General features: G+C 34.9%; 2 protein-coding genes across 2 annotated transcripts; both read right to left on the bottom strand.

Moving 5' to 3' along the window:
* Positions 1-522: 522 nt before the first annotated feature.
* LOC103501618 (uncharacterized) lies at positions 523-20,371 on the bottom strand. Its single transcript, XM_008465229.3, has 20 exons — positions 20,052-20,371; positions 19,864-19,952; positions 19,465-19,574; positions 19,264-19,318; positions 17,877-17,965; positions 15,010-15,076; positions 14,874-14,936; positions 13,747-13,917; positions 13,518-13,611; positions 13,347-13,426; positions 13,182-13,257; positions 8,109-8,152; positions 7,367-7,434; positions 4,322-4,407; positions 4,034-4,191; positions 2,619-3,933; positions 2,154-2,428; positions 1,778-1,984; positions 1,542-1,698; positions 523-1,233 (listed from the first exon to the last, which is right to left on the bottom strand). Exons 1-20 carry the CDS (start codon positions 20,161-20,163, stop codon positions 938-940), a joined length of 3,612 nt encoding a protein of 1,203 aa, XP_008463451.2. The 5' UTR covers positions 20,164-20,371; the 3' UTR covers positions 523-937.
* Positions 20,372-24,600: 4,229 nt separating this feature from the next.
* On the bottom strand, positions 24,601-25,185 carry LOC127149751 (secreted RxLR effector protein 161-like). The gene is made up of 2 exons (XM_051085622.1): positions 24,742-25,185; positions 24,601-24,681 (listed from the first exon to the last, which is right to left on the bottom strand). Exons 1-2 carry the CDS (start codon positions 25,183-25,185, stop codon positions 24,601-24,603), a joined length of 525 nt encoding a protein of 174 aa, XP_050941579.1.
* Between the last annotated feature and the right edge of the window lie 103 nt (positions 25,186-25,288).

Below are 25,288 nucleotides of genomic sequence, written 5' to 3'. Positions count from 1 at the left end.
AATTTTTTTTTCACATGTGCTTCTGAATTATTGTAAATTTCTTGTAACCAATTGAACCTTCTAGTTCTTTCATTCTTGTAATGAACTCTCTTTAGTAACAAAGCCCATATTATAATAAATGAGTCTCTTAAATTCATTATTAAATTCATCCAATCAACAACCATATTAAATTCATTCTTCTTAAATTCATACTTGCAATTACTACCTATTAAAATGCCTTGCACATAATCTAAAATGCATACCTTGGAGCAATGGTAGCCTGAGATCTACCGAGATCTATTAGAAATCACTGTAGATTCGTGGGGAAAAATGGCTATTGACAATTCCTTCTATAGTTTTCAATTTATCTTCATATGCACGAGCATGCAATAAACATGTCATTCAATATGTCCCCCGTTAAGAAAATGGAGAAAGGTTCACGGTGAATCATTCATATATGGACAACTCAATGTTACAAAACTGAATTCCATTAAGGGAGTAAAAATTATTATAGCAACACAATGATATTAGGGCAACAACAAATGAAGCAACTAATTTTCTACATGATAGAGCATTATATATATAACAAAGTCATGTACAAAACTCATTACTTTTGAGTGAGGAATCTGAGTCTACAAAAATGAAATATCATTTCTCCCGAGCTAAATTACATACACTCAACTTGCATTTCTATTTATCTCTATATATGTATATATACTGGAGAAAGAATGGTGAACTATATATTTGAGAAATGACCTCTTTCTATCTTGAATTACACAATTCTTGAATCACCCCGTGAGTTTCAGGGGAGACGAGCATGGCAGCTGCAGGTTCCAAACGATGAGCAAATATTGGTCACGTCACAGTATCTCATTCCTGAAAATAGGATATAGCCACCTCGACCCGATGAACCTCCAATTGCATAGCCATGGAAAAATAAGATAACAGCAGATGCAAATCAGATTTGATTCCGCAACCTTGACAGTAATGTCTGCATGCTATCAAGTTTCTCGTGGAGTTGTTTAATAGTTGCTACATGTGATGACGAATCTGAACTACTAAGTTCGGTCATGAGAGAAGTGCATTTAGATTGGGAATCAAGAACAGCCTGCTCCAGAGAAGTCACTGTAGATTCTATGGTTGGACGTGGGCTTTCCCCGATCAAATATGCTGACGGAGACACTCCCAAACTGGCCAGACTACTTCCCCTGCTAAGCTTTTCCGGAGTGAAGATTTTGTCAATGCTTTCACTTCCTGGAATAAATAAGAATTAACCAGTAAAATAGTTGTTGTCTAAGAGACCTCAAAAGAAGTGCTAGAACGAGTAAGTTCATCATGAGCACAAAACGAGATTGTGGTATAAGTTCCAATTTTGAAGTTTGAGACGTGGCTAATTTTGTCATCTCAGTGCATACTCTCCTCAATCCTCATAAGGTAAAAAAGATAAATTAAAACAAAATATCAAACGAAAGGTGAAGTTCGGGGAATTGGGGGATTGTAGGCACAAATAGAGAACTTTTCAAAAGCCTAGTATCATGGGCTTGAGTAATAAACTGACATACCAAGGTTGCTTAGCTGATCCAAGGTGGCTTGACCAATAGAACCCTCCAGCTTTAGTAGCCTAAGAATTCCAGCAGCAATTCGACCCATCGAATCAACTTCTGACTTGAAGAGTAAGGCAAGATGTTGCAGCTCATTCTTTGTAACAACTGCCTCGATCTATCATGAATAACAATGCTTAAGAACAGTTTCTAAACAAATATATGAGGTCACACAAGGAAAATCGATTGTCAAATACCGGATGCTTGACAGAGAACTTCAAGTTTTCCATAATCCAGTTGGCCATCTCAACATCAACATTATCCTCAGACACCACCATGCGAGCTTCAAGATTTATCCCTCCAAGTGGCTCGATCGTTTCATTCACCCCATTGATGAGAGAGACATTATGATGGGAGTTCTTTTGAGCCTGAGGCTTCAATGTTTGCAGGCCTTCTACGCTCATCTGAATTTGACACAAGTATTTCAAGCTCAGGCATATAGATTGGACTTAAACCATAAGCATGGAGAAAGAAAGAGAATGTTCAATAAAATCGTAGGCACCAGAAAGGGAGTAAATTGCTAATGGTTAGTCAGTTTATGTAATTTAAAATTTTCAGTTGGGAGGCGCTTACTATCACCAACTCCACGGGAAACTGTTGACTTCCTAATGAGCTTCCTTTGCCACTAAGTGGGTCCTTTCGTCTACTCTGCGCTTTTACTCGGAAGCTCTGGAAAGAAGTGTGCCAACACCTCTCTTCTCTGCCTGCATTATTAGGATTATAAAACCACCATCTTTCTGCCATTTCCTGTGCACCTTCAAGTGCAAATAACCAGTTTTTAAGTTCTATGGAAACGTCCACATCATCTGGCTTTCCTAATTGCAATAGAGAGCTTTCTTTCCCATCTCCTGAAATTCCACACAGAAAATTACAACTTGAAGATTGTAAAAATTTTGTTTCTAAAGAATTTAAAGTAGACAGATAACAAAGGAAACTTCTGCAACGAGAACAGAAGATACCATGCATCCTTAAAAGTCATTATAAATTAGAGTGCATGAACAATGTAATTCTTAAGCAGTCAACATATAGATCCTGCACCTTCTAAACTGCCAGTAAGAAGAGGTGAAGTTTTGAAAAGTTTCACAAGTGGCCCAGCCCGTAGATTCTCCAGACCTTTCATCAGACCCTTTCCTGGGCCCCCATCAGGACCAAGAATTCCAAACCGATGCAGCAAGGCTTCGGCATAGTTCATTCCTCCACTTAGACGCACTCCAGCAATACAAGCTGACACATTCAAACTATGACACTCCATGTCACGCTCATTTAAGGGAATCACATGCACTATGCTAACATCAAGAAACGGAGTTGGGAATCTATCCCCTTTGTTATGTACCCAAAGGATTGCTCTTAGTCGAGATAATTCATTCCCATTCATCAGAGAACCATTTTCAATTGAAGTTGACACGGTTCCATTGTCATATGTGGTATTTCCTTCGGTGTCTACACAATCCACCTCAACATTATCCCATCGTACTGTGGATGTAATAGCAACAGCACCACCAAGCGTTCTGTGAGAAACTTTGATGAACATGTCATTACCAACGAATTGAACAAGCGGTAGCTCCTCGATAATTGTGGAAGAAGACTCCAGAAATCTAAGTTGAAGGTTCCTTACCAATAAACTAACAGCAGTATCACTTGGTACCTTATCCACAAGCTTTCCAACCAACAAATTGCTTCCACTTTCTTTTGGTCGATTTTTCTTTCCAACAAGTGCTATCTTTTCAGTAACTCTACCAAAGTATGCATAGAGATCTAGAACAAAAAATAGTTGATCAACTGAGGTGTTTGATAGATACTGTTGACAGGAAACTCCAACTCTTACAACACCCCCAGGAGGAGGAATTGCTGTTAATGTTCTTCCATCTGCAGTTGCCATAGCTACCTCAATGGAAACGTCTGTCAGCTCCACACATCTCAACAAGGCTAAAATAGCATCAGATCTCTTAGATCCAGACACTTTATTGTATGTTTCTAATGATAAACTAATCTGAGACACACTAGTGGACCATTTTTTCTGGCTAGCATCAACAGGTTGACCTTCCCAGAGAAGGAAGCAAGCAGGATCTTTATCCAAATTCAGTAGTCTAAGATTCAGAGAAGGTGATTCAGAAAATTGCATGTTCTTAATATGAAGCCGGGCTCCATCAAAAGAGCTATGAGAAATGCCATCCCAGCTGCCATGATAATCGGTAGATTTGGCCACGTCTAATGGAACAGAAACATCTAACTCCTTGAGAGAAAGTACAATAGAACTAATGGAAAAATCTGGTAAAACAGAACCAGGGTTCACAACTATTCCATCAGCTAGGAAAGATGATATCCTCAAACATGATTTTTCCTGAAGATGAATCTGTAAGAGAATTACAAAGATAGAAAACGAGTTTAGAAAAATGATAGTCCTAAATATGTTTAAGTAACTAGCATGGTCGTTTTAAAAATAGTTCACGTACTGTGAGAGGTTGGCAGTGGATGACTGTCTGGGAAGCAAAAGAGGGGGGGACTGGAGAAGGTTTGACCTGCACAGAGTGGAGGCACAACAAAGGAACATTTCCACTTAATCCCCACTGCTTGTCCTTGAAAGGATATATTGGTGGGCAAAAGTTCCTAGCTGTCCAGCAAAGAAGTTATCGTCAGCATTAGACAAGATGCATTTCAAATCTCAAGTCTTAAATGCATATTATTAAGCTATAGAACCAAGAATGGTTTATTGAAACTAAACAAAGGGCCAGTGACATTACCAAATTCTGGAACATGTAAAAAGTCATCTATAACAGCCTGCATAGCTGGTTGAACTAATGTGCACGGAGGGCGTGAAAAAGTATCCCTAAAAAAGTACACATTCTTAGAACTCAAGGATACAATTGCACAACCTATAGAACAAATCTTGTTCAAGTAAGGTTATATCCCTAAAAACGTACACATTCAAAAAGAAGAATCAACTGAATACATACATACAATATCAAATTTAGGTCAAATAGCACATAGTAACTTAAACACTCGAACACTATCACTTAGACAAATTAATAAATACAACTAGCTATAATTGTATTCAGGAAAATGTTATGATGTCAAGAATATACAAATTTTTGGTTCTTCCTCCTCTCAACTTGATCTTACCCTGGGTCATAATCCAAGAAACCTTCCGTTTTGGGACATTTGGGTGATATGATGCGTAAAACGAATGCATCTTGGAAGAGAAGCTTCTCCAGCCCGCTCTCAAGTAACAAAGAACAGATATGATTCTTACTCTTTCTACAACTAGCCACTCTATGGAAGAAGCTAGTATTGCAGTCCCCTTCCTTGACCCATTTAATTTTGGCCTTCCGATTCCAACTGACATTTTCCTTTCTGATTAACTCTACAAAAACCCTTTTCAAGTCTTCCCTCTCCACTCTCAGACTTCTTTCTAAAGGACCACCCAACTCAAGACAGTGAATTTCCTCAATTCTACCTAAGATCTCCTTCTTCCTCAATCTTATATCTCCAAAAACGTCTCTATTCCACACTTTAAGGTTTCCTTGAAGCCTCCTCAATTTTCCCATCATACAATAACCTTCCCACTTCCCTTAGACCATCATGCTCCACCAATTCAAAATATTAGTCTTAAAATCCAGATGATCCAGTCACATATTCTCAAAATGAAAGGGGCTCGGGCCCAATTTAACTGGTCTTGAGTTCAAGATAATAGGCCCATGATCTAATGTAACTCTAGGCCCTCTAGTTTGTCTAGGATAACCAAACCTATCAATCCAAGCCTCTGACAAAAGAAATCTACCAATCCTAGTAGTTCTCGCTAGGCCTCCAATCACTCAAGTTTACCAAAGGAGGGGTAAAAAGGGAAATTCCACCTAGACAACATTGTTGTTAGGATGGCCGGTGGTTCTTGCAACACGTGGCAACAGGAGAAATGGAATATATATCTTGGTGTTTTGTGTTAGGGTTCTTCATCTTGATCATTATGCATTTTGAGTGAACATTGTTCATTATGGAGAGTGCAGCCCTCTTACTTAGCTGATTTTCTTATTAGGAACTCTTTTTGTGTAGCAGGTGATTTTATATTGAATACACAGCTCTCTTCCATTGATATTTCTGTTGTGTGTTGCTGGAATATTTGTGTTGTTTGTGTGTGTTTTGGTTTGAGTTATTTGCAGGTATAACCCACTCTCTTCAGTAAACTTATTGGACCCCCTCATTGAGGTTGTTATCCTACACCAGACTTCCTCTCCTCCGGAGATCAAACCTCATTAAAATCCCCAGCCACACGCCAACGCGAACCACAATAGCCATATAGATCTCCCAACTCTTCCCAAAAAGCCTCCCTCCCCCGAGGTCTCGAGGGACCATAAACCCTAGAGAACCAAAAATCTTTACCTTCACTATCCGAAAATGAGATAGAGAGAAAAATTTCCCCTAACCACCTCAATTGGAGAGCAAGACCTAGTATTCCATATAACAAGAATTCCCCCTAAAGTCACTCCAGGATCTCCCACTCAACCCTTTTATTCCTCCAAATGATTCCAATACTCCTACAGAAAGAATTCCTTTTCGTTTCCGTAAGAATAACTATATCCGGACTCTCTTATTTAAGAACCTCCTTCACAAGTCTCCTTTTAACTTGCCCCTTCAATCCATTCCAAGAGAATATTTTTAACATTTAGAAGTCGATAGCCCCACCCCTTTTAGGTCTTTCTTACTTCCGTAATTTACTGAACTATCCAACTTCTTTAACTCCCTTGCGATCTCCCCCATCTTTCCTCTTCCTCTTCTCTACACCCTCTTTTTGTAAAGTGCCTAACTCCCGTTTCCCATCTTTGTCTCCCTTGGCCTCCAATTTTTTAATTCCCACCAAGGCTAAAGCTGCCCACCCCATATTCTCTGAACCACTGCTTGAAGGAGGAGTTTGAAGGCCTGCAGAGTTGGACATTGTTAAAGAATTTCCAACAACCTCTCCATTGGTTAGAAGCCTTCAACTTCTCCTCGACCCGTCACCCGCAGAATGGATCCAAGGATTAAGCACTGGCCACCTATCTCCCATTGAAAGAGAAATTGCAGAGGGTAAGGCACACCTCGAGTAAGGAAAAGATTGAAAATAGACCAGCTGCTGAAAACAACTCTCAATCCCAACTTGCCCCTCAACTACAAGGAACCGAATACAACTACTTCATGTGAATGACACCATCCCCACTGTCAAACATTCCCGACCCTAATGGAGGATAAGACACCAGAGAGAGAGGACTTACCTGGTCCATATTACCTGGACCGCTGTACTTACCACCGGATAAGTGTAATGAAAAGAACCTATTGCAGAACCTAATGCCGAACCATTAACAGTGCATCATATCCTTTGGAGCGATGAGTTCACTCCATCATTTTATTACTTACTTTTTTGCAAAGTTCTGAGTTCAAGTTGCTAGACATAGTTATTACAAGGAGATGACTGAAGAGTTTCTCTGTCATCATCCTTTTCCCTTACTTTGAGAAGCTGGTATTCATGCTATTTTGTGGGGTCTTTAAGGGGAAAGAAACAAAATAACCTTTCAAGGTAGTGATGTTTGGTCCTTCACTAAGTTCTATACTTTTCTCTATGCATTGATGACATAATCTTTTTGTAACTATAAATAAGGTTTTATTTACTAGAGTTCCTTCCTCTGGTGGACCTTTTTTCGGGTTTTTTTTATGCAGTTATTATTTCATTCCTTGTCAATAGAAGTTCAAATCTTTATCCAAAATTATAAGTAGAAATAAGAAAAATGATAATCAATAGAGATGAAAACTCAAGCTACCTCAAAAAAAGTCCACCAATCATGACCCTCGTCAAGTTATTGTCATTTTGTCCATCACTAACACTAGCCTGCAATAAAAGAGCACCCACATTGAGGTATGATAAAGAGAGGTGGAGGGGAGGGGGAAATCTATAGATGAACTAAATGAACTCTAATGAGCAGTTTAGTGTCATAAGTTCAATAAAATCTAGACTAATTCATAACCCTACAATGGTATGGTGGTGGTAACGTTTAAAGAAGAAAATTGTGAATCCACAACAGGACTTTAAGGACATTGTTAATTCACACCATCTCATCTACCAAAAGATTGAAATTTTCCAATAATCTGTAATTGGTTAAAACCAGTAGATCGGGAAACAAAGTGGGAAAATAAAACAACAGCACGATAAATAACTAACATTACCTTTTTTAGAAACCGAACTTCTATTGACAAATGGGTTGAAATATGAGCCTGGTAATAGGCTGGGTTAAATGTTGTTACAATTTTCTCATCAGTGTTCTTGGTTGATATGTCTCAGTATGACAAGTCTCGTGTGTTTTCAATGGGTGTAAAATTAAAAAAGCATAAAAGTAACATGGGACAATTTTTGTGAAGCATCAAACACAAGTATGAAACATGTTCAAACATATCCATGTCCCACACCTGTCCGTGATTCCCAGCCCCACCAAGCCAAGAGAATTAGAAAAAAAAATATTATTTGATACAATTCCAATTAAAAGCTGCAACCGTATGGAACATTACCCGAGAAAAGAATAGTGACTGCATCAAAAATTCAAGCTGGAACTCTGCAAGTACAATATAATTTTGTAAGAAATTAAAATAGGGAAACAGAAGTATATAAACAGCAAGTAAAATTCTATCAGAGCTCCTACCAAACAGTTGCGAACTTAAAAGCTACAAACAAACTAATCAACTTGAATACCGACACACCAAAACGACCAAGCTATGATGAAAATCAATAGTTTCCCTCAAGAAAGCACACATTTTCCCTTTTCCTTTCTTTTCCGGGATGAGAGCTGTTCCGAGACTTTTTTCACTACAGGATTCCAGAAGAAAACACTCACCTCTAGTGTTAGCGGGGGAAATCGCCAGAAATAATGCATTTGAGGTTTGACTGTAAAAAACTAACCCGCTTTTTGAAAAGTCGTTCAAATATTTTTTTTCTAAATTTTATCTTTTTTAACTTATCGATTGTTGTGGGTCTTCTCGATACATATCGCCATAATTAGCATCGGGATTTGCTAACTTTTTTATGTAATATTCCCAAATCTTATGTTAAATTTTATCTCTTCAAATTTTCTTCAAATTCAGTTATCTTTACTAAATATTATAACAAATTATAACATAATTTTTCAAATCTTTAGCAAATTTATGTTTACACAAAATTATATGAATTTCCAAATTTTCAAATCGGTTTTCCAATTATCAAAATAATTTTCCAAATTGGTTCAACAAATTATGAAAAAAATCAAATTTTGCAAAAAATTGGATAAGATTTGAAATATATATATATATAGAATATCAGTGTTAATCTGGCCCAAGATTTCATCTAAAAAGCCAAAATATATAGGATCCCAGTGTTATTTTACCCGAGATTAACACCAAGATTCCCATAATTTTAACACTAAGATTCACATAATTTTTTCAAATCAGAGAAATTGTGGTGACTTGGATGTTGTTTGCAACATTGGTGTGACCAAATTTGGATTTGTGAAAGTTCACAATTTGGAATTTGAAATTTAAAGAACTTTTAAATTAGATGAAGATCTAAAAAATTGTAAAAAGTTTTGAAATAAGATCTGATAGAGACAGTAAAATTTTGAGAAGATATGAAAAATTAGTTAAGATTCGCTATATGATTTGGAATAATTATATAAAAGTTTTCAAAAATCATAAAATCCCGGGGTTAATACTAGCCGAGATTTCAACGAGAAAGCCAAACTAATCGATAACATTGAAAAAGTTAAATTTTCAGTAAATTTCGATCATCGATCTGAATAACTATTGTAAGGAGTTTTCTCAAAAGTCACTAGTTTTTTAAGATGAAAACTTAACTGAGTTATTTTTGACAATTTCCCTGTTATGGGCAATCAATATTCTGCCAAACCATTTCAACCTACTAAATCCAACCGAACTGGCTTCGTTCTGTTGGTCAATGTATTTTTTCCATCGCATCTGTAGGTTGGTTTTGCCTCTTTGGTCAGTCAGTGGGCCTAAAAAGAAGCTCAAACTGACTGCATGAGGCCCAACACTCAGCATCAGAGAACCCCAATCAAACCACTACTCTACATATCCTTTCTTGGAAAAAACTACCTTCATTGAGCCTATGAAGCTTCCAAGTTGCGTCTATGTGTTCACGAATTCCTTCAGCCCGAAGTTTTATGACCTTTGGATATCAGTGGCGCCTGAATTGTTCCAAAGCCACTGTCCGCAACTTCCCTTCGTGTTGACAATTAATTAGTCCTAAATTAAGGCTTCTGCAACTTCTCTTTTAAAGAACAACTCTACCTTTGAACAACACATTAAACCGCCTAAACAATCTCTCAACCATGAAACGCCATATTTTGGCTAATCTTTGAAAAAATTTCTTCTGCCCACCTCCTTAAGTTCCATCTTCCCTTTTCTCACTAAAACCAAAAGCAAAGTTTTTACACTTGATTTTCATTGCGATCCCTAATCTCGTCAAAAGAGCATTCCTCAGGTGAATAATGCATTTCTATTTTTCTCATATGCATATGTGAGAATAATTAATTTTTATACTGTTTTTCATCATTGATATGAGGACAAACACAAAACCAATTTTTTTATTTATTCTCTCCTTTTCTTCCTCTTTCTTCTCTCTTTCCTACCTCTCTTTCTTCCAATCTGTCTTTTCCTCCCTTTCATCTCCCCTCCTCTCCTCCCTATACACATAAACTCTACCTCCCTATACCTCCCTCCCTCCCACAACAAAGAAACAAAGAAGTTCCTCCCATTCGCCCTCCCTCCCCCCCCCTCCTCCTATACAAGTTAACTCTTCCTACCTATACCTCCCTCCATCATACGACAAAAAAAAAAAAAAAAAAAAAAAAACTAAAAGCAAAGTTTTTACACTTGATTTTCATCGTGATCCCAACACTCATCAAATGACCATTCCGTAGGTGAATGATGCCGTTTCTAATTTTCTCATATGCAAATGTGAGAATAATTAATCTTTGTATTGAACCATCATGGGTTGGCCTAGCAGTAAAAAAGAGGCATAGTCTCAATAAACTAACTAAAAGGTCATGGGTTCAATCCGTGGTGGCCACCTATGTAGAAATTAGTTTCCTACGAGTTACCTTGACATGGGTTCAATCCGTGGTGGCCACCTATGTAGAAATTAGTTTCCTACGAGTTACCTTGACACCCAAATGTTGAAGGTTAAGCAGTTAGTCCCGTGAAATTAGTCAAGGTGCGCATAAACTGACCCAAACACTCACAGATATAAAAAATAAAAAATAAAAAAAATACTGTTTAACATCGTTGATGTGACGTCAAAAACAAAACCAATTCTTTTTACTTATTCTCTCCTTCTCTTCCTCTTTCCTCCCAATTTGTCTCTCCCTCCTGCCATTTGCCCTCCCTCTACTCTCCCCATCTCCCTCTCCCTCCCCCTCCCCCTCCCCCTCCCCTCCTCTCTATACACATAAACTCTCCCTCCCACAACAAAGAAACAAAACTCATAGCATCATCAACAGAAAAGCCATAGTCAAGAGTCAGAACCATCAACTATATTTACAGGATACGTATTTTTCCTTGGAAATCACAAACAAAATCTTAACTTGCTACAAGAGTCCATTTACCTCCACAGCCTGGGAGGAGATAAACGTTGCTAAGAGAAAAATGGAGCATCCAAAGCTTCAAAACACTTACAGTATTATATTCAGCTGGCAAGTTCACTTGTCAAAAATAAAAGCTTCAAGAAGAGTCCTTGCCTCAAAATTTGAAGTTTCCAAAGGTAGATTGACCCAATTGTATGACTTCTAACCTCTCCATGGGAAAGACATCAACAAAATAAAGGATTTTATGGCTTCTTAATTGACATATTAGATTGACAAAGGTGAAAAGAATCAGACCTAAAGGACAAGTAAATTGGCTACAAGCCTTTCTCTTTCAACTTTTGCCACCTTGAGGAGTCTCAAGAATGAAATCCTTTTCATAGATCAAATATATAGAAAGTCGACCATTCTTTTCAGGATCTTCAATGTAGGTTAACCTTAGTGATTTACAAATCCAACCCAAGAACATGATCAAAGACAAGGAGCTTTTGCACTAGCAAATCTACTGCCATCTTTAGCATCCTTAGTGATAAATGAGTGAAGAAAAAGTTCCCTGATGACTTTTGTACCCCTGAGCAGAAACTTTGTGAGTGGACTTGACCTCTTATCCCAAAGAAACAGGTCATGACAGGGTTTCGAAGATCTCATTGTACGTGTAGACTAAAGTGATGAACTCCCAAAAAAGAATCCCAAGTAGCTTCCATTCTTCAGAAGAGGTATGCTAGGTGCAAAGTGAGCAATAAAAAATATCAAGACCCGCTGGCATCTCAATTTTGGCAGTTTCCCACTGGCATCTCAATTTTGGCAGGCTTGCTTCAATTGGTTCATTGTTTCCTTAACAACACCAAATCACCCTTTTTTTTCTTTAATTAGCTTAACCTAACTTTTCCATAGGCATTTGTGAGACCGCCTATCATTCATCAGCATAAGAGAAAGGGGATGAATGTAATTGTTTGGAAGTTAGTTATGCACGGGTGTGCAGGACATAAGAATCATGTAATGAGAGTGGAGGGGACCATGAGTGATGTGAGGGGTAAATTGGGGAAGAAGGAAGTACTATAAGTAGCCAAGGGTATTATTACTCTAATTATCATCTATTGCCTGAGGACTTTTCTTTCATTCAATAGAACTCTATTTTAAGGGATACCTTACAGTATTTTGGTTCGATTAGTTCTTTAGGCCACCTTTTCATGGTTCATATTCATACTAGAAATCAAAATCAAACGAGCTTTTACACATGCAGAGTTGGCTCCGAATGTTGTTCCTTGATCCACCTTTCCAAGCCGCCAAAGAACATTTGTGGCTATGCATTATTTGGGTTGTTTAGGAGATGATTTGGGATGAAATAAATGCAAGAATCTTCCGGGTGGGCAAAACGACAAAGAATATTATAGACACTATCACCCATAATGTTTTTTTTTTCATGGCTATAAATAGTCAAAGTTTTCTCTTTCCTCAAAACAGTTCTAAACTGACCAAGCAAAGTCACAAGTCCACAATAATGATCGAGCTCCTCAGCTGCTTCCCTATAAAGAATACAACATTGTGGCCTTATCAAGCAAGGTGATTTTAAAATCCAAACTAAGGTACTAACCCTGCCTTCACGCAGCATCATATTGTTTTTGTGGTTTATCTTCATCCAAATTGTTCAAACCTTTTGACTACAACCTCTTAAACTCCTTGTACTATTTGGAACATTTTGAACTTCCTTATCTTGGGTTGAGGCTTTTGACCCCTACTCTACATATTCATCCACTCATCAAACATAGTTTCAAATCAGGAAAGGAGAAACATGAACATACTAAAGGGTTGAGTTAAGCTTTCAAAACTCAGATGGTAACTTCTAGCTACTAACGTCCAAAACATGACCACTATTGGATCGGTTCAGCTCTGACCCAATGGACTCGGTCCTTTTAATACATAGGATACAATCCCAACTACACAGTGCACATATTATTAAAGATAATATAATCCAAAAAGGGTGGGGTTATTTTTTATGGCAGAAGGTACGAACCAGGGTCTTTCACACACAGAAATATATGGTCTACGATAATAGAAACTAAAGAACGCCCTGCTGCTTCTGTTGAACGCTGCCAATAAAAACAAGAATGAGAAAGATGTGTGAGCTTTCCCTTAACATATTCAAAAGTACATTTCAAAGAGCAGAGTAAATGATAACCTGCTGAGATTTTAGATCCACATCTCCTCTATTCAGACAGACATATAATCCCGTCAAAAAGCGAAGAAAGGCACGAAGTCCTGTTAATGTCATAGATAAATCCCATCAGCATGATAGATCACTATCTTACAACACCTTTGTTCACGATCTAAAACCAAATGATTTAAAAACCTGGTTCACTTAAGGCTGGGCATACAGCTTCTGTAATATGTAAATTCACCTCGAGACCAAGTGGACTGTTTAGTTCGGTCCTTTGCAATGTTATCTGTTCAAGGTTACAAAACAAAATGTAAGAGAATTTCAAAACAGTCATTATTCTATAAGCTGCTTTGAGCCCTTTAAGATTGCACCATAAAGACAGGTTCATCAAGAAAGAAATTAAACATCAGACTTGAATTACATTAGCTTCACCAGATATTCCTTCAATAAATCGCTCTCCACCAAAGAAAACACGTTTAGCACCATCATCATCCCTACCAATTGGTCCCTCTTGAGCACGAGCCAAATTAGCATCAGCAAACATATCCGGATGAGGTAGAAGATCAATTGATAAAGATTCCCATTCAAGTTTCTAGTATCAAGAAAAATTTACATTATGAATCAATAAACATAACATTACTTCATGTTAGATTGAAATTTGAAGTATGCACAGAGGAGCAAGGCCAACATACGTTCCATTCAAATAACAAACTAGTGTTTTGAAAGGCATTTAATGCTCACTCCTTCAGGCTCACCTTAGAGTGAAATTTTAATTTGTAGCCTTAGTTTAATGGTTTCTTTGAATAATAAGAAGCTAACATCTCTTATAGCAGAGGCTTATATTTCCATATGATTAAGGCTCTGAGTTCATATGCCTTACGAAATGATTAGAAGAATGTAATAAGTTTTCAAGATTCTTAAAAAAATATTAGAATTCTCTCATCTGTTTAATGCCAATAAGCTACAAGTTAGTAATTTAGCCCAACAACTATTTACTACAAAGGTTTACAAAAAATTGAAGACAAAAACCAAAAAGCAAGTCGATTATAGTGATAAGAAAGTTGGGAATGGTGGATGTGGTTCTTTTTTCTTTTCCCTTTTTTTCTTACTTTTATGCAATCAATTTGTTTAAGAATACCTAATCTATACATTATTCTCATCCAGCATTTCCTTTTCAGGTAAGAAACCACAGATTCATTAAGATAAACAAAAGAATATACAAGGCAAGCAAAAGAAAGCCTTATCAATGCATTTTTTATATATAAGCTTAGGGTTACACCTCATTGTTTCTTAAGACTTACTTTTTGCCTCCCTCGCAAAAAGTAAGGCCACTTTTAGACTTACATAACATTGTACTAAGCTAAAAATGTTATTGTCCTGATTTCTCCATTGTTATAAACTACAGACGTTTTTGTGAGCTTCAGTGGTTTTAAAATTCACTTCTACTTTGGTAACTTTTCATGCATTCAACGAGAATGTAGCTTCTTCTCAAATCTCAAAATATAAAAAGTAAATACCAAATAAACCAAGCATAGAAGCTAGGATTACCTTGAAAACATATATAAATTTCTTATTTGCAGAGAAATCACGGGCTTCCTTAAGATTTACCACCTATGATGGAAAAGTTGTTAGAAAGTATATATTATGACTAAAAATATCAGTTGCACCAATGTGAATAACCTACCTGCCAATTTTCATTTGTAGTATACAGCAAAAGGTTGCGTATAGTGATAGATGCCAAAGGTGAAGCCCTACAAAGAAGAGGAAAGCACAAAAGGAAATAACATGAGAGCTAAGTAGTAACACAATATTTAACAGATGTAAAGCTAATCGTCATGACTGAAAACTTTACAGGACTGCATTACTGGATCAGGGCTTGCTAATCATCGTGACTGAAAACTTTGTAGGACTGCATTACTGGATCAGGGCTTTCATTTAGTTATTTGACACGGGCAGTAGGAATGCACGTTATTCTGTGGATAGTTTATAAATCATTTTGCTCTTTTGCCTTTCATTTAGGTGAGCTAGTATAACAAGATTAGATACTAAGGGGCCGTTTGGGGGAAGGGTTGGGTTATGGGAGGTTAGGGTTATGATAAACCTAGTGTTATGATAAACCTAGGATTATGATAAGATGTGTTTGAGGAAAGGGTTATGAATGAAGTGTTATGATAAGATGTGTTTTGAGGAAGGGTTATGGAGGAAGTGTTATGATAAGACGTGTTTGGTGGAAGGGTTATGTGAGTAGGGTTATGATAGTGTTTTCATATGTGTTTGGGGAAAGAGATATGTAGGTAATGTTATGGAATTTATTTATATATATATATATATATATATATATATATATATATATATATATATATATATATATATATATATATATTTAATTCATATTATGAATCCGATACACAAATTTCGTATTTTTAATTTACCAAATCGTCCTAGTTTTCGTAAAACAATTTGCATTAATTTCTTTAACTAGGAGATTTATTTTCCACATTTTTTAAGTAGTTACGTTCGAATAATTTTTTTTTAATTCATATTCTAAATCCAATACACAAATTTTGTATATTTAATTTACCGAATCGTTCTAGTTTTTGTAAAACAATTTGCTTTAATTTATTTAACTACGACGTTCATTTTCAACATTTTTTAAGTATACATTACGTTTCAATAAATATGTTTTATGAATGTGACACGCAACTCGTAAACATGTAAATAAGTACAAATAACAATAGGAAATACAAAGTACCGGAAACAATGAGGTTGATATTGATATCAAAATTTAATTACCTTCAATCAACTCTATGTTCGAATTCATATCAATATATTTGTGAAATTAAAATTTTAATATTAATCTCATAAATACAGTACGAGATTGATATCAACCTTTTAATTTCACAAATATATTGATATGAATTCGAACATAGAGTTGATTGAAGATAAATTAAAAATGTAATTGTGTAATCACAATAAATACCCTAATTCAAGAATAAAGGAAGACATTAAAATTTTAATAATGTAGTTGTACCAAATTGATAACTTAAAAACAAGTTGTGTTTTTAAAATAAAAAAATTAAAATTAACAAAACTCATAAGTATAGAAATTACAAATGAGAGAAAAAAATGGATTAAGGAAGAGTTGACGAAGAGTCGAGGAATGGTTGAGGAAGAGTTGAAAAAGGGTTGAGGAAGGGTTGAGGAAGGGTTGAGGGGGTAAAACTAGGGTTATGATAACCCTTCCCCCAAACAAGGGTTGGGTTAACCCAAACCTCCTGTTTACAACCCTTCCTCCAAACATGCCCCGAAAGATGTGTGGATAAATAAAGCTGAGAGCCCTCCATTCCTTCATACACTACAAATAGACACATGCAGGCTCCATAGCATCTTTAAACGGAAAATTTTAAAACTAAAGGGCGTAGATCTACAACCTACAGAAAACATACTGTCCAAGTAAGGTCATTGGCCTCAGCTCTTTTAACTGCAATCTGGAACTCGGATATTGACAACCAAAGACCAGATCCTCAAAACCAGATTACATATATGTACCCTCGAAGTTTGAATCTAAAAATGTAAGTTTTTTGCATGACCTCGGGAGCATACTTTAGTAATAAACTAACTTGCCATGGTGGCCACCTACCTAGGAATTAGTTTCCTTGACACCCAAATGTGGTAGGGTCAAGCAAGTTGTCCCGTGAGATTAGTCTGTTTTTCTGGGAAGATAATTTTTTATTGATGAAATAGAAAGAGAGGATTAAAAGTTACAAGCAGATACTGCCATCCACAGAAGTCTGTCTTGTGTGACAAGACTACTGAAGGCATCCATCAACTTTCGTTGCGAGTTTTCAGAGAGTTTCGAGTTAAATACTCCTCCACAGAAGTCTCTCTCTCTCTCTCTCCATCATTCCTTATTCATACATAGAATCTTGGACAACAAAGTAGAAAAAAAAATTAAGCACTATGAAGAAGTAGAAAAAAAAATTAAGCACTATGAAGTTATTATACAATATTCCCTTCAAGTCATAAGTCATCAATTGAACTATAGCTTACAAGTTAATTGCCTGGGTGCTAGTGTTTTATGTGTATACATCTGAATGAAAACCATGCATGCAAAAGTTCAAACATATACAGCTATTGTATCATTAACAAAAAGAGGAGGTAGGCAATGGAAAACAGAAAACTTTACTTTATGAGGGCTTGATATTTTGATCTAGTTTTAAGTCTTTAAAAATATTAAAAGGTACCAATTTTGGTGGGAGGGGGTAGTCTCAACCCCTGCCCCTAATACCAATGTAATTAAATATTGAACAATTTTGGGGGCAATGGTAAATATCATGCAATATCATTATATATTAAGCAAAAAATATATATTTTGATGTAATTTTAAGTCATTAGAAAAAGTACATTACATAAATAGTAAAAGGTGGAAAAGAAAGGAAAATTCCTCAAGAAGAACCAAAACAAGCACCTCTAATATAGATCCACCACTGGGCAGAGAGTGGAGGGAGAGAGAGGGAAAAAAAGGCAAATAAGGAAATAACCCAAACTCACCAGGTTGCTCCTCCTTGATGTCGTGATCCACCACCAGTTTCAAGTAGCAGATTGACTGTACGAACCTCTACTGTCATCCCATCTGCAATCTATTATATATGAAGAGCTCAGCAATCTAAACATATATATGAATGTGGAATGTAAATTACATATAAGTGCCAAAGAGTGAAATGAGGACGTGAACTATTGCCATCAAAAACTAAGAATTCCCAATAGTCAACATCTTTCTTTTCTATAGGATAAAACCCCAACTTCATTGAGCAAGTACAATATATAACTTTGTTGCTGCTTTCCCAATAGAAAAGCAATGGAGATACCAGTAGAATCTAGAATCAGAGGAAGTCAATGGTAATAAAGATGCCCCAAGAAAAATTAATGTTTTTTTATCATGGTCAAGGTAATCTCAACACTTAAGAAGTTTTACAAAGGAAGCTCCCTTTCATTTTTCTCGTACCTTCAGTTTTTTCTCTTTGCTGGTTGAGTGGGGATGCTATTAATCATATTTTTTCCACTGCATCTACTCTCAAGCTTGTTGGCGCAAATTATTTTCTTTTTTAATCTTCAGTGGGTTTCCTCCAACGTTTCCAAGGAAAATGTCTATAATTTGCTTATGGTTCCTTTGATTTCAAAGGCAAATGTTTAATGGATACGCCGTTAAAAGCCTCTTAATGTGGTTGGAAAAAATCAAAGGTTCTTCCAAAACAAGCATCTTTTTATATGAGAGAAACAAAATGAAAAAAATGAAAGAATACACGTGCAAACAGAAAAAGTCAGCCCACAAAAACACCCCGACTAAAAGAAGGGGAGCCAACTGAGAAGAATGTCACCAATGGAATAATTACAAAAGGACTTCGAAATCGAAGCTTAAAGAGACATATGAAGCCTCGCCTTGGTTGAGCCTTTTAACAGAATTTCTATAAAGAATATCTGTCTAAATTTTAGTGCTTTTATTTTCCCTCTGTTGTTCTTTCTATTTTATGCTATTTTTGTCTTCTTTTTTTTTCACTATCTGGTGGAAATTCTATCTTTTGAGCAGTAATCTCTATTAATTTGTACAATGAGATGTTTTGGTACTTGTTCAAAAAAACTAAAATTGAAGAAAGAAGAATAACATAGGAAATTGGCTGACAGCCAAAAGAAACAGTCCATCATTGATCCATAAATAGATAGCCAAAAGCCCAATATTGATCAGTTTTTATGACATTGCACGTGATTTGGTGAAATTTGTCTTAATCTAGAATGAACTTCTAATTCATATGAGCATATCCAACAAAATTTCGTGAAATGAGCATTCCTTGTTAGGGAATATCAAATATATATATATATACAATAACTTTAGCACTTTTGAGTTTCAGTCAACCAGAGTGATTAGGCAAAAACGTCTTACCTTATCTGCAAACCCATAACCGCCACCCTTCACGGTGCTGGAAGAAGTCTGACTGCTGCAAGATAGAAAAGCAAAGGCTCAGTTACAACTAATTGAGATTAGAAAAGCATCCATCCAAAGTTGATACATAAAGCTTACGAAATGGTAAGAAGCGAGGACCAGGGGAAGGGGCAGAGAGACGAAGAGATACATGTGAATTACCTACTCGTGCTTCTACCCACATCTGCATCTGGATTCTCCTCTAAAACTAAATCCAATTTATCTATTTGCACAACCACTGGCTCTACTTGTACATTACTCAGCGAAGGTAACTACACAACCACAAAAACAAAACTCAATTAGGGAAAGAATCGAAGTACAGAAAACATATAAACTACTACAAAGATCAGCCGAAATTCCACCTTCTTCTTCACTGCAATAAACCCACAAACCAAAAGATAACAGACAGGCATCATTATACCATAATTTCATACTTTCACATAGTTCAACAAGCGGAAAAAAAAGCGACAAATCACATTTCCAATGGATCTCGGCCACGAAACAGAAATCCCCAATAATCTAAAGGAAGAGAGGGAAACTTCTAAGCAATTAGCCACCCACCATGATCTCCAACTTGCCAACCCTCGCCGTGGTAACATTAAGCGCCGGCGGCAAACCCAGACTGGAATGCAAAGCATCGCCATTGATATCTACCAAAATTCAAAACGAAAAACGGAATTATGGATATTGATAGAAGTAAGCAGTGAAATTAAAGAAATTAGGAAAGGAAGGAATCAGAGAGAACTAACCCAAATTGGAGAGCTGAGCGGTCCGGCCTTGCAATTTGAACTGGTCCCTTGAGAAAGATTTCAACCAGTACTTGAGAGTGTACTCAAGGGCACGGGCAAGAATGGACTCCATGGGGGTGGAGGCGGCTGCAGGGAGCAGAGAGCGGTGAAGAGAAGTTGTAGATCTTGGAAAGATGAAAGGAATTTAGGGGTTGGGATCAAAGATTGGGATTGGAATGGGAAGAAGCATGGCCTGCTGATTCTGATGCTGATGCGGATGCTGGGGCTTTGGAATCTACCACTGCGAGATCAGCATTTGTGTCTGAAGAATTGCTTTCGGCCGGAGGGAATCCCGAAAACATCAACCGGGTCGGCTGCCCTGGCGGGCGAGTGCTCTGCACGTGCGCCGGAATGTTCACTCGCACAACACAATATTTTGGCACGTGTTAAAATTTATTAGATTTTTTTCTTTTTGTTTTTTTTTTTTCAATTAGAAATTCCATCTTTTTCAAGTTTGTTTGCGCGAGTAATTTGATTATATGTAATACTACAGGGACTTGAATTGTTTGCCGATCGATCGTAATAGAATTTTGTTGATAGATCAGTCGTAATGGTCTACGATCACAAACATATTTGAATTGCTTTTACTCATGTTTACTTAGATTTATGAATCAGTCACATTTATTATTACTGTTATAGTTTATAGTTACCATTACATTTACAATTAAACAGATTTTTCATATTTATTAGACAATAGTATCTATGATTATAATTTTAAAAGAGTAAAGAACATCTTAAGGTAAGCAATTAGGATCTAAAACACTCCAAACACATCAATTTGTAGAATTAAGTCATGCTAGTTTTAAAGTCAAAGATAGAGAATTGAGTACTTGCATTGATATATATAGCTCAAAATTGAATCGTTCTCCGGGTGATTATGATCACGAACACATAGTGGATCGACGCTAGAGTTCCCGACTAGTCTCTGACCTTAGAATTGGTTTGTATAAACTAATTTGTAATGAATTTGAATAAACTTTTGGAGTAGAGAGAGAAATGATGTGGTCTATTTTTCAAAGATTTTTCATTCCATGATCAAGAAGAATAAGATTGTTCAAGAGATTGACATTCAGTCTCATTTAATCTTAGTTAGTGGGATTAGTGTTAAGCTTTTGTGACATTACACAAACCAAGCAAGTAGTCTAATCACATAACCCATCAAATGTTGCGAAAACCCACTAAAATCCTTAAGTTGACTTTTGATCTTCAAAGGTCAACTATTTTGATTTTTCAAGTAAATTATATTTTATATATTAATTAATTCAAAATTACTTTTAATTTTAAATAATTAATTCAACCATCTAATTAATTATAAAAATTTAATATCAAATATTAAATTCTCACTCAACCCCAATGAATCCACATTCAAACTCCCGCTGTTTATATCAATATTTAAATATCTTTTACTTTCTTTAATGTCAAGTCATTAAATATATGGAATATACATGATGTTTTACTCTCTTGATGATTTCGAACACTTCAAACTTATTTATCGCACTATTCTAAAGTTTAATAAGATATGGGTTAGCAAAGGAACCAAGATCTATGGATTATGAGCTCCAATTATTCGTGTTTAACTAATTAAACTCTTTAATTTAGTTAGCCAACATTGGTAAGTTACCAGGACACTCTACTAAAGTCCAGTAGCTGCACTTTCCTCTTTATATTGTCGTGTTTATTATGTGATTTGTGAATTTTTATCATGTTTACTTGGAAGGTTAAATTACAAAATCTCTCTAATTTTTATAGTCTGTGTCAAAAAATACTCTTAAACTTTCAACCATGATTCAAAAATATACATACCGTTAGTTTTTGGATGGAAAGAGTTAAACTTTTGTTTAAAAAATACTCATGAATTATTGAAAAGTTTTATAAGTACCATTGAGCACAAAAAAGTTATAAAAATACTCTCAATAATTCAAATTCTATACGAATTTTCTCACCAACCAAAATTTTAGGTTAACAACATAGTTTTAAATTTATTTAACAACTAACATAGAGGGATAGATCATGTCGCAACCAATTTCAATAGTTATTGTTGTAATTAACATACAATTAATTATCAAATAAATAAATGTATTTGATTATTAACACGCAGTGATAATCTACTGTTAGTGTAAGATTTTCTTTATTTGACTAATTATTGTTTTAATATATTTTAAATAGAAATTTTTATTTTGAAATTTTGGGAGACTTTGTTGAATTTTGTGTTTTAAGCAAGGTTTAAAATATCGAAGTCTTAATTTTATAGAAATTTTTATTTTAATGGATATTTATAAAAAAAATTTATAAAAAAATTCAAAAAATAAATTTAATTTAGTAAATAATTATTTTTTATCATTTTTAAATAAGTGAACATGTCTCTTATTTATATTATATTATATTAGTGTCATTTTTGTGTTTTTTTTTCATTTGTGGATTTTTCTACGATATAATGAAAATATCGATTCATCCCTTCTATCGATATCAAACCCATAAAAATGTGAAAAGATTGATAGAGATATCGATATATCGATGTAAATCTAAACTATGATTTTAACTTAGCATTTTGGTTTTCATTTTGGGTTCTAAGAAATTTGGTGTAAAAATTGGACTAATTAAAGTATTTAAATTTTTTTTTAAGCTTAAGGTATTTAAAAAAACTTTTCAATAGTTTATGAGTATTTTTTAAACAAAACTTTAATGGTTTTCATCCAAAACTAATGGTAAGGGTACTTTCAAACCATTTTCAAAAGTTGAAGGCCATTTTTTTAACTTTTAAAAGTTTAGGTGCATTTTTTGTAATTTAGTCTACTTAGAATTATAAAGTACCGTCGCGTTTACTATTATTGTTACTGTTATTGTTACAATTACCGTTGGCTAGACATATCTTTCATATTTATTTGATGACAACATCTATAATGATAAAAATAATGACAACGATAATGGCTAATGGACCCCACGTAAACTTCAAATGCAATCAGTTGAGCACTCCTTAATTCTTCAATAAAATTATGTTCTTAGATTACATAATTTAAAGTAGATCCCACATTTAATTGTGATTACATAATACAGATAAGCAACAACAAACGTAATCACATGGGAGCCACGTTTCAAATTACCACTGATTTATTACGTTTATGGGTGGGTAAACACGACTTTAATTTAATGATAATCAACATAACCTTCTTTTCCAGATGTAGAAAATCTGATCATCTATCTCCATAATTGTTTGGTAAATATGTATTTGGTAAACAATCTATATACTAGTTTTAAAAAAGGATTGTTGAATAATGTGGACTTTTTTCACTCTTGCTTAAAATTTTCTACTAAGAAATATCCCTTTCATGGAGAATTCGAAATTGAATCTCTTAATTATTTCTTAATCGTCATACTTTCATGTCATTTGAATCCATCTCGTGTTTTCCTCCTTTACTCGGGCATTACAAGGATATGGTATTGTGTGTCGAGGAAAATGACATAAGAACTAAATACACTAACAAACTGTAATGACTAATTTGGGTAAAACCTCGAACTACTCAAATATTTTTTTGAAGAAATGAGAAAACTCTTCAATTTGCAAAGAAATACTACGGATGAAAAGAATGAGTTATTGTTTATATACTACAAATATTTGATTCCTTTATTTTGGAAAAAGTCCATAATTTTAGTTTAGTAATACGGATTTTTCTTTACAAAATTACTCATTATAAATCATCACTAAAATAAAATCGGGTCTTTATTTTATTGACAAACTATTTATATTCCATAAAACAAAATAATTAAAAGAAAAAAATTTATTAAAATATTTTGCCAAATATATGTTCCATATTTGACAATTTCCATGAAATAATCAAAGAAGATTTTGGTACCTTTCAAGTCAATATACTTAAATATAACACAATAAAAGTTTATTTTGTTTATCATTGGTAAAATCTAAAATTTTTATTATATTCTATAAATATTTTCAACAACTTTTCCATTATAATAATTTTTCTTTCAAAATGTTATAATTTTACACTTAAAGTTTGAGTTTTATTTCAGTTTGATCTATAGCTTTCAAGGTTATTAAATTTGACATCAAGTTTTCTTTAAATACTCTCTTTAATTTTTCTTTTAATGTCAATTGATTAACTTAAAATAATTATGAAGTAAATTTTAAAATTAATTTTGATAATAATTAAAAATGAAAAATTGTAGGGTTTTTTCAAAAAATAGGAAAATTTGACAAACTATTTACACTCCATAGAATAAAACTAATAAAAGACAAAATTCATTATACTTAATTTTTTTATGAAGTGTAAATATTTTGTTAAATGTTCTATTTTTTACCCTTTCCCAAAATTTAATAATAGGATGCAAAACTTATTAAAGAAATTTAAAATACAGCTTGGGTTTTTAAAAAGTTTGGTACAAATAGCAAAAAAATAAATTTTTCATTTTAATTATTTTTGTATTCTTGTTTTTGCCTTGAATGTATTTCCTTCCCACACACACCCTTCACCCTAAAACTCATTTACAATCTCACAATTCACTCTCCATTATCGTCTGACCAATCCTTCATTGTTTCAGTGCTCTTCCATCGATCCACTGTTGGCTTAGAACCAAGGATCTACAAATTAAAAGAAAACTCACAAGCACACATTGATTCGTAGTCTTGAAGAAGATATACGCAAGGAACAATATTGCAGAGGGAAAATAATGCTATGAGCTCTGCTTCGCAAGATGAGAGAGTCAACGTCTTCTGCTTTTGTGAATTCCATGAAACTAAGCTTTCATTTAAGTAGAACACCACTCCACTTGTGGTTTTCCTCCTGTCGAGATCACCAGCTAAATCACTGTCAGGGTAGCCAAATATATTGACATCTTGGGATCCTTTCACATAAGCAAGCCCAAAATAAATTGTCCCTCTTAAATATTTAAGTGTTTGTTTGACCACCTTGTAATGCATGATTATAGGGCTTTCCATATGCTTACTCTCTATCCTGACAACATATGAGAGATCTGGCCTTGTCTTCAGCAAGTATTTAAGACAACCAATGGTGTATCTATACTTCGTGGCATCAACTGGAGCTTCTTTCAAGTCTTTGTGAAGTTGTATTATCTTGGGCTCCATCGGGTACTTCGTGACATTGTAGTAAGTCATTCTAAACTAAGACAAAATTATTTTAGTATAAGTTGGTTGTTTGAGCAAGATTTGACCCCTCTATAGTTCTATT

The sequence above is a fragment of the Cucumis melo genome, chromosome 6, assembly GCF_025177605.1.
Source record: "Cucumis melo cultivar AY chromosome 6, USDA_Cmelo_AY_1.0, whole genome shotgun sequence".
Taxonomy (NCBI): Eukaryota; Viridiplantae; Streptophyta; class Magnoliopsida; order Cucurbitales; family Cucurbitaceae; genus Cucumis; species Cucumis melo.
Note: the sequence above shows the minus strand (reverse complement) of the source record. Positions and strands in the feature narration are given on the sequence as shown.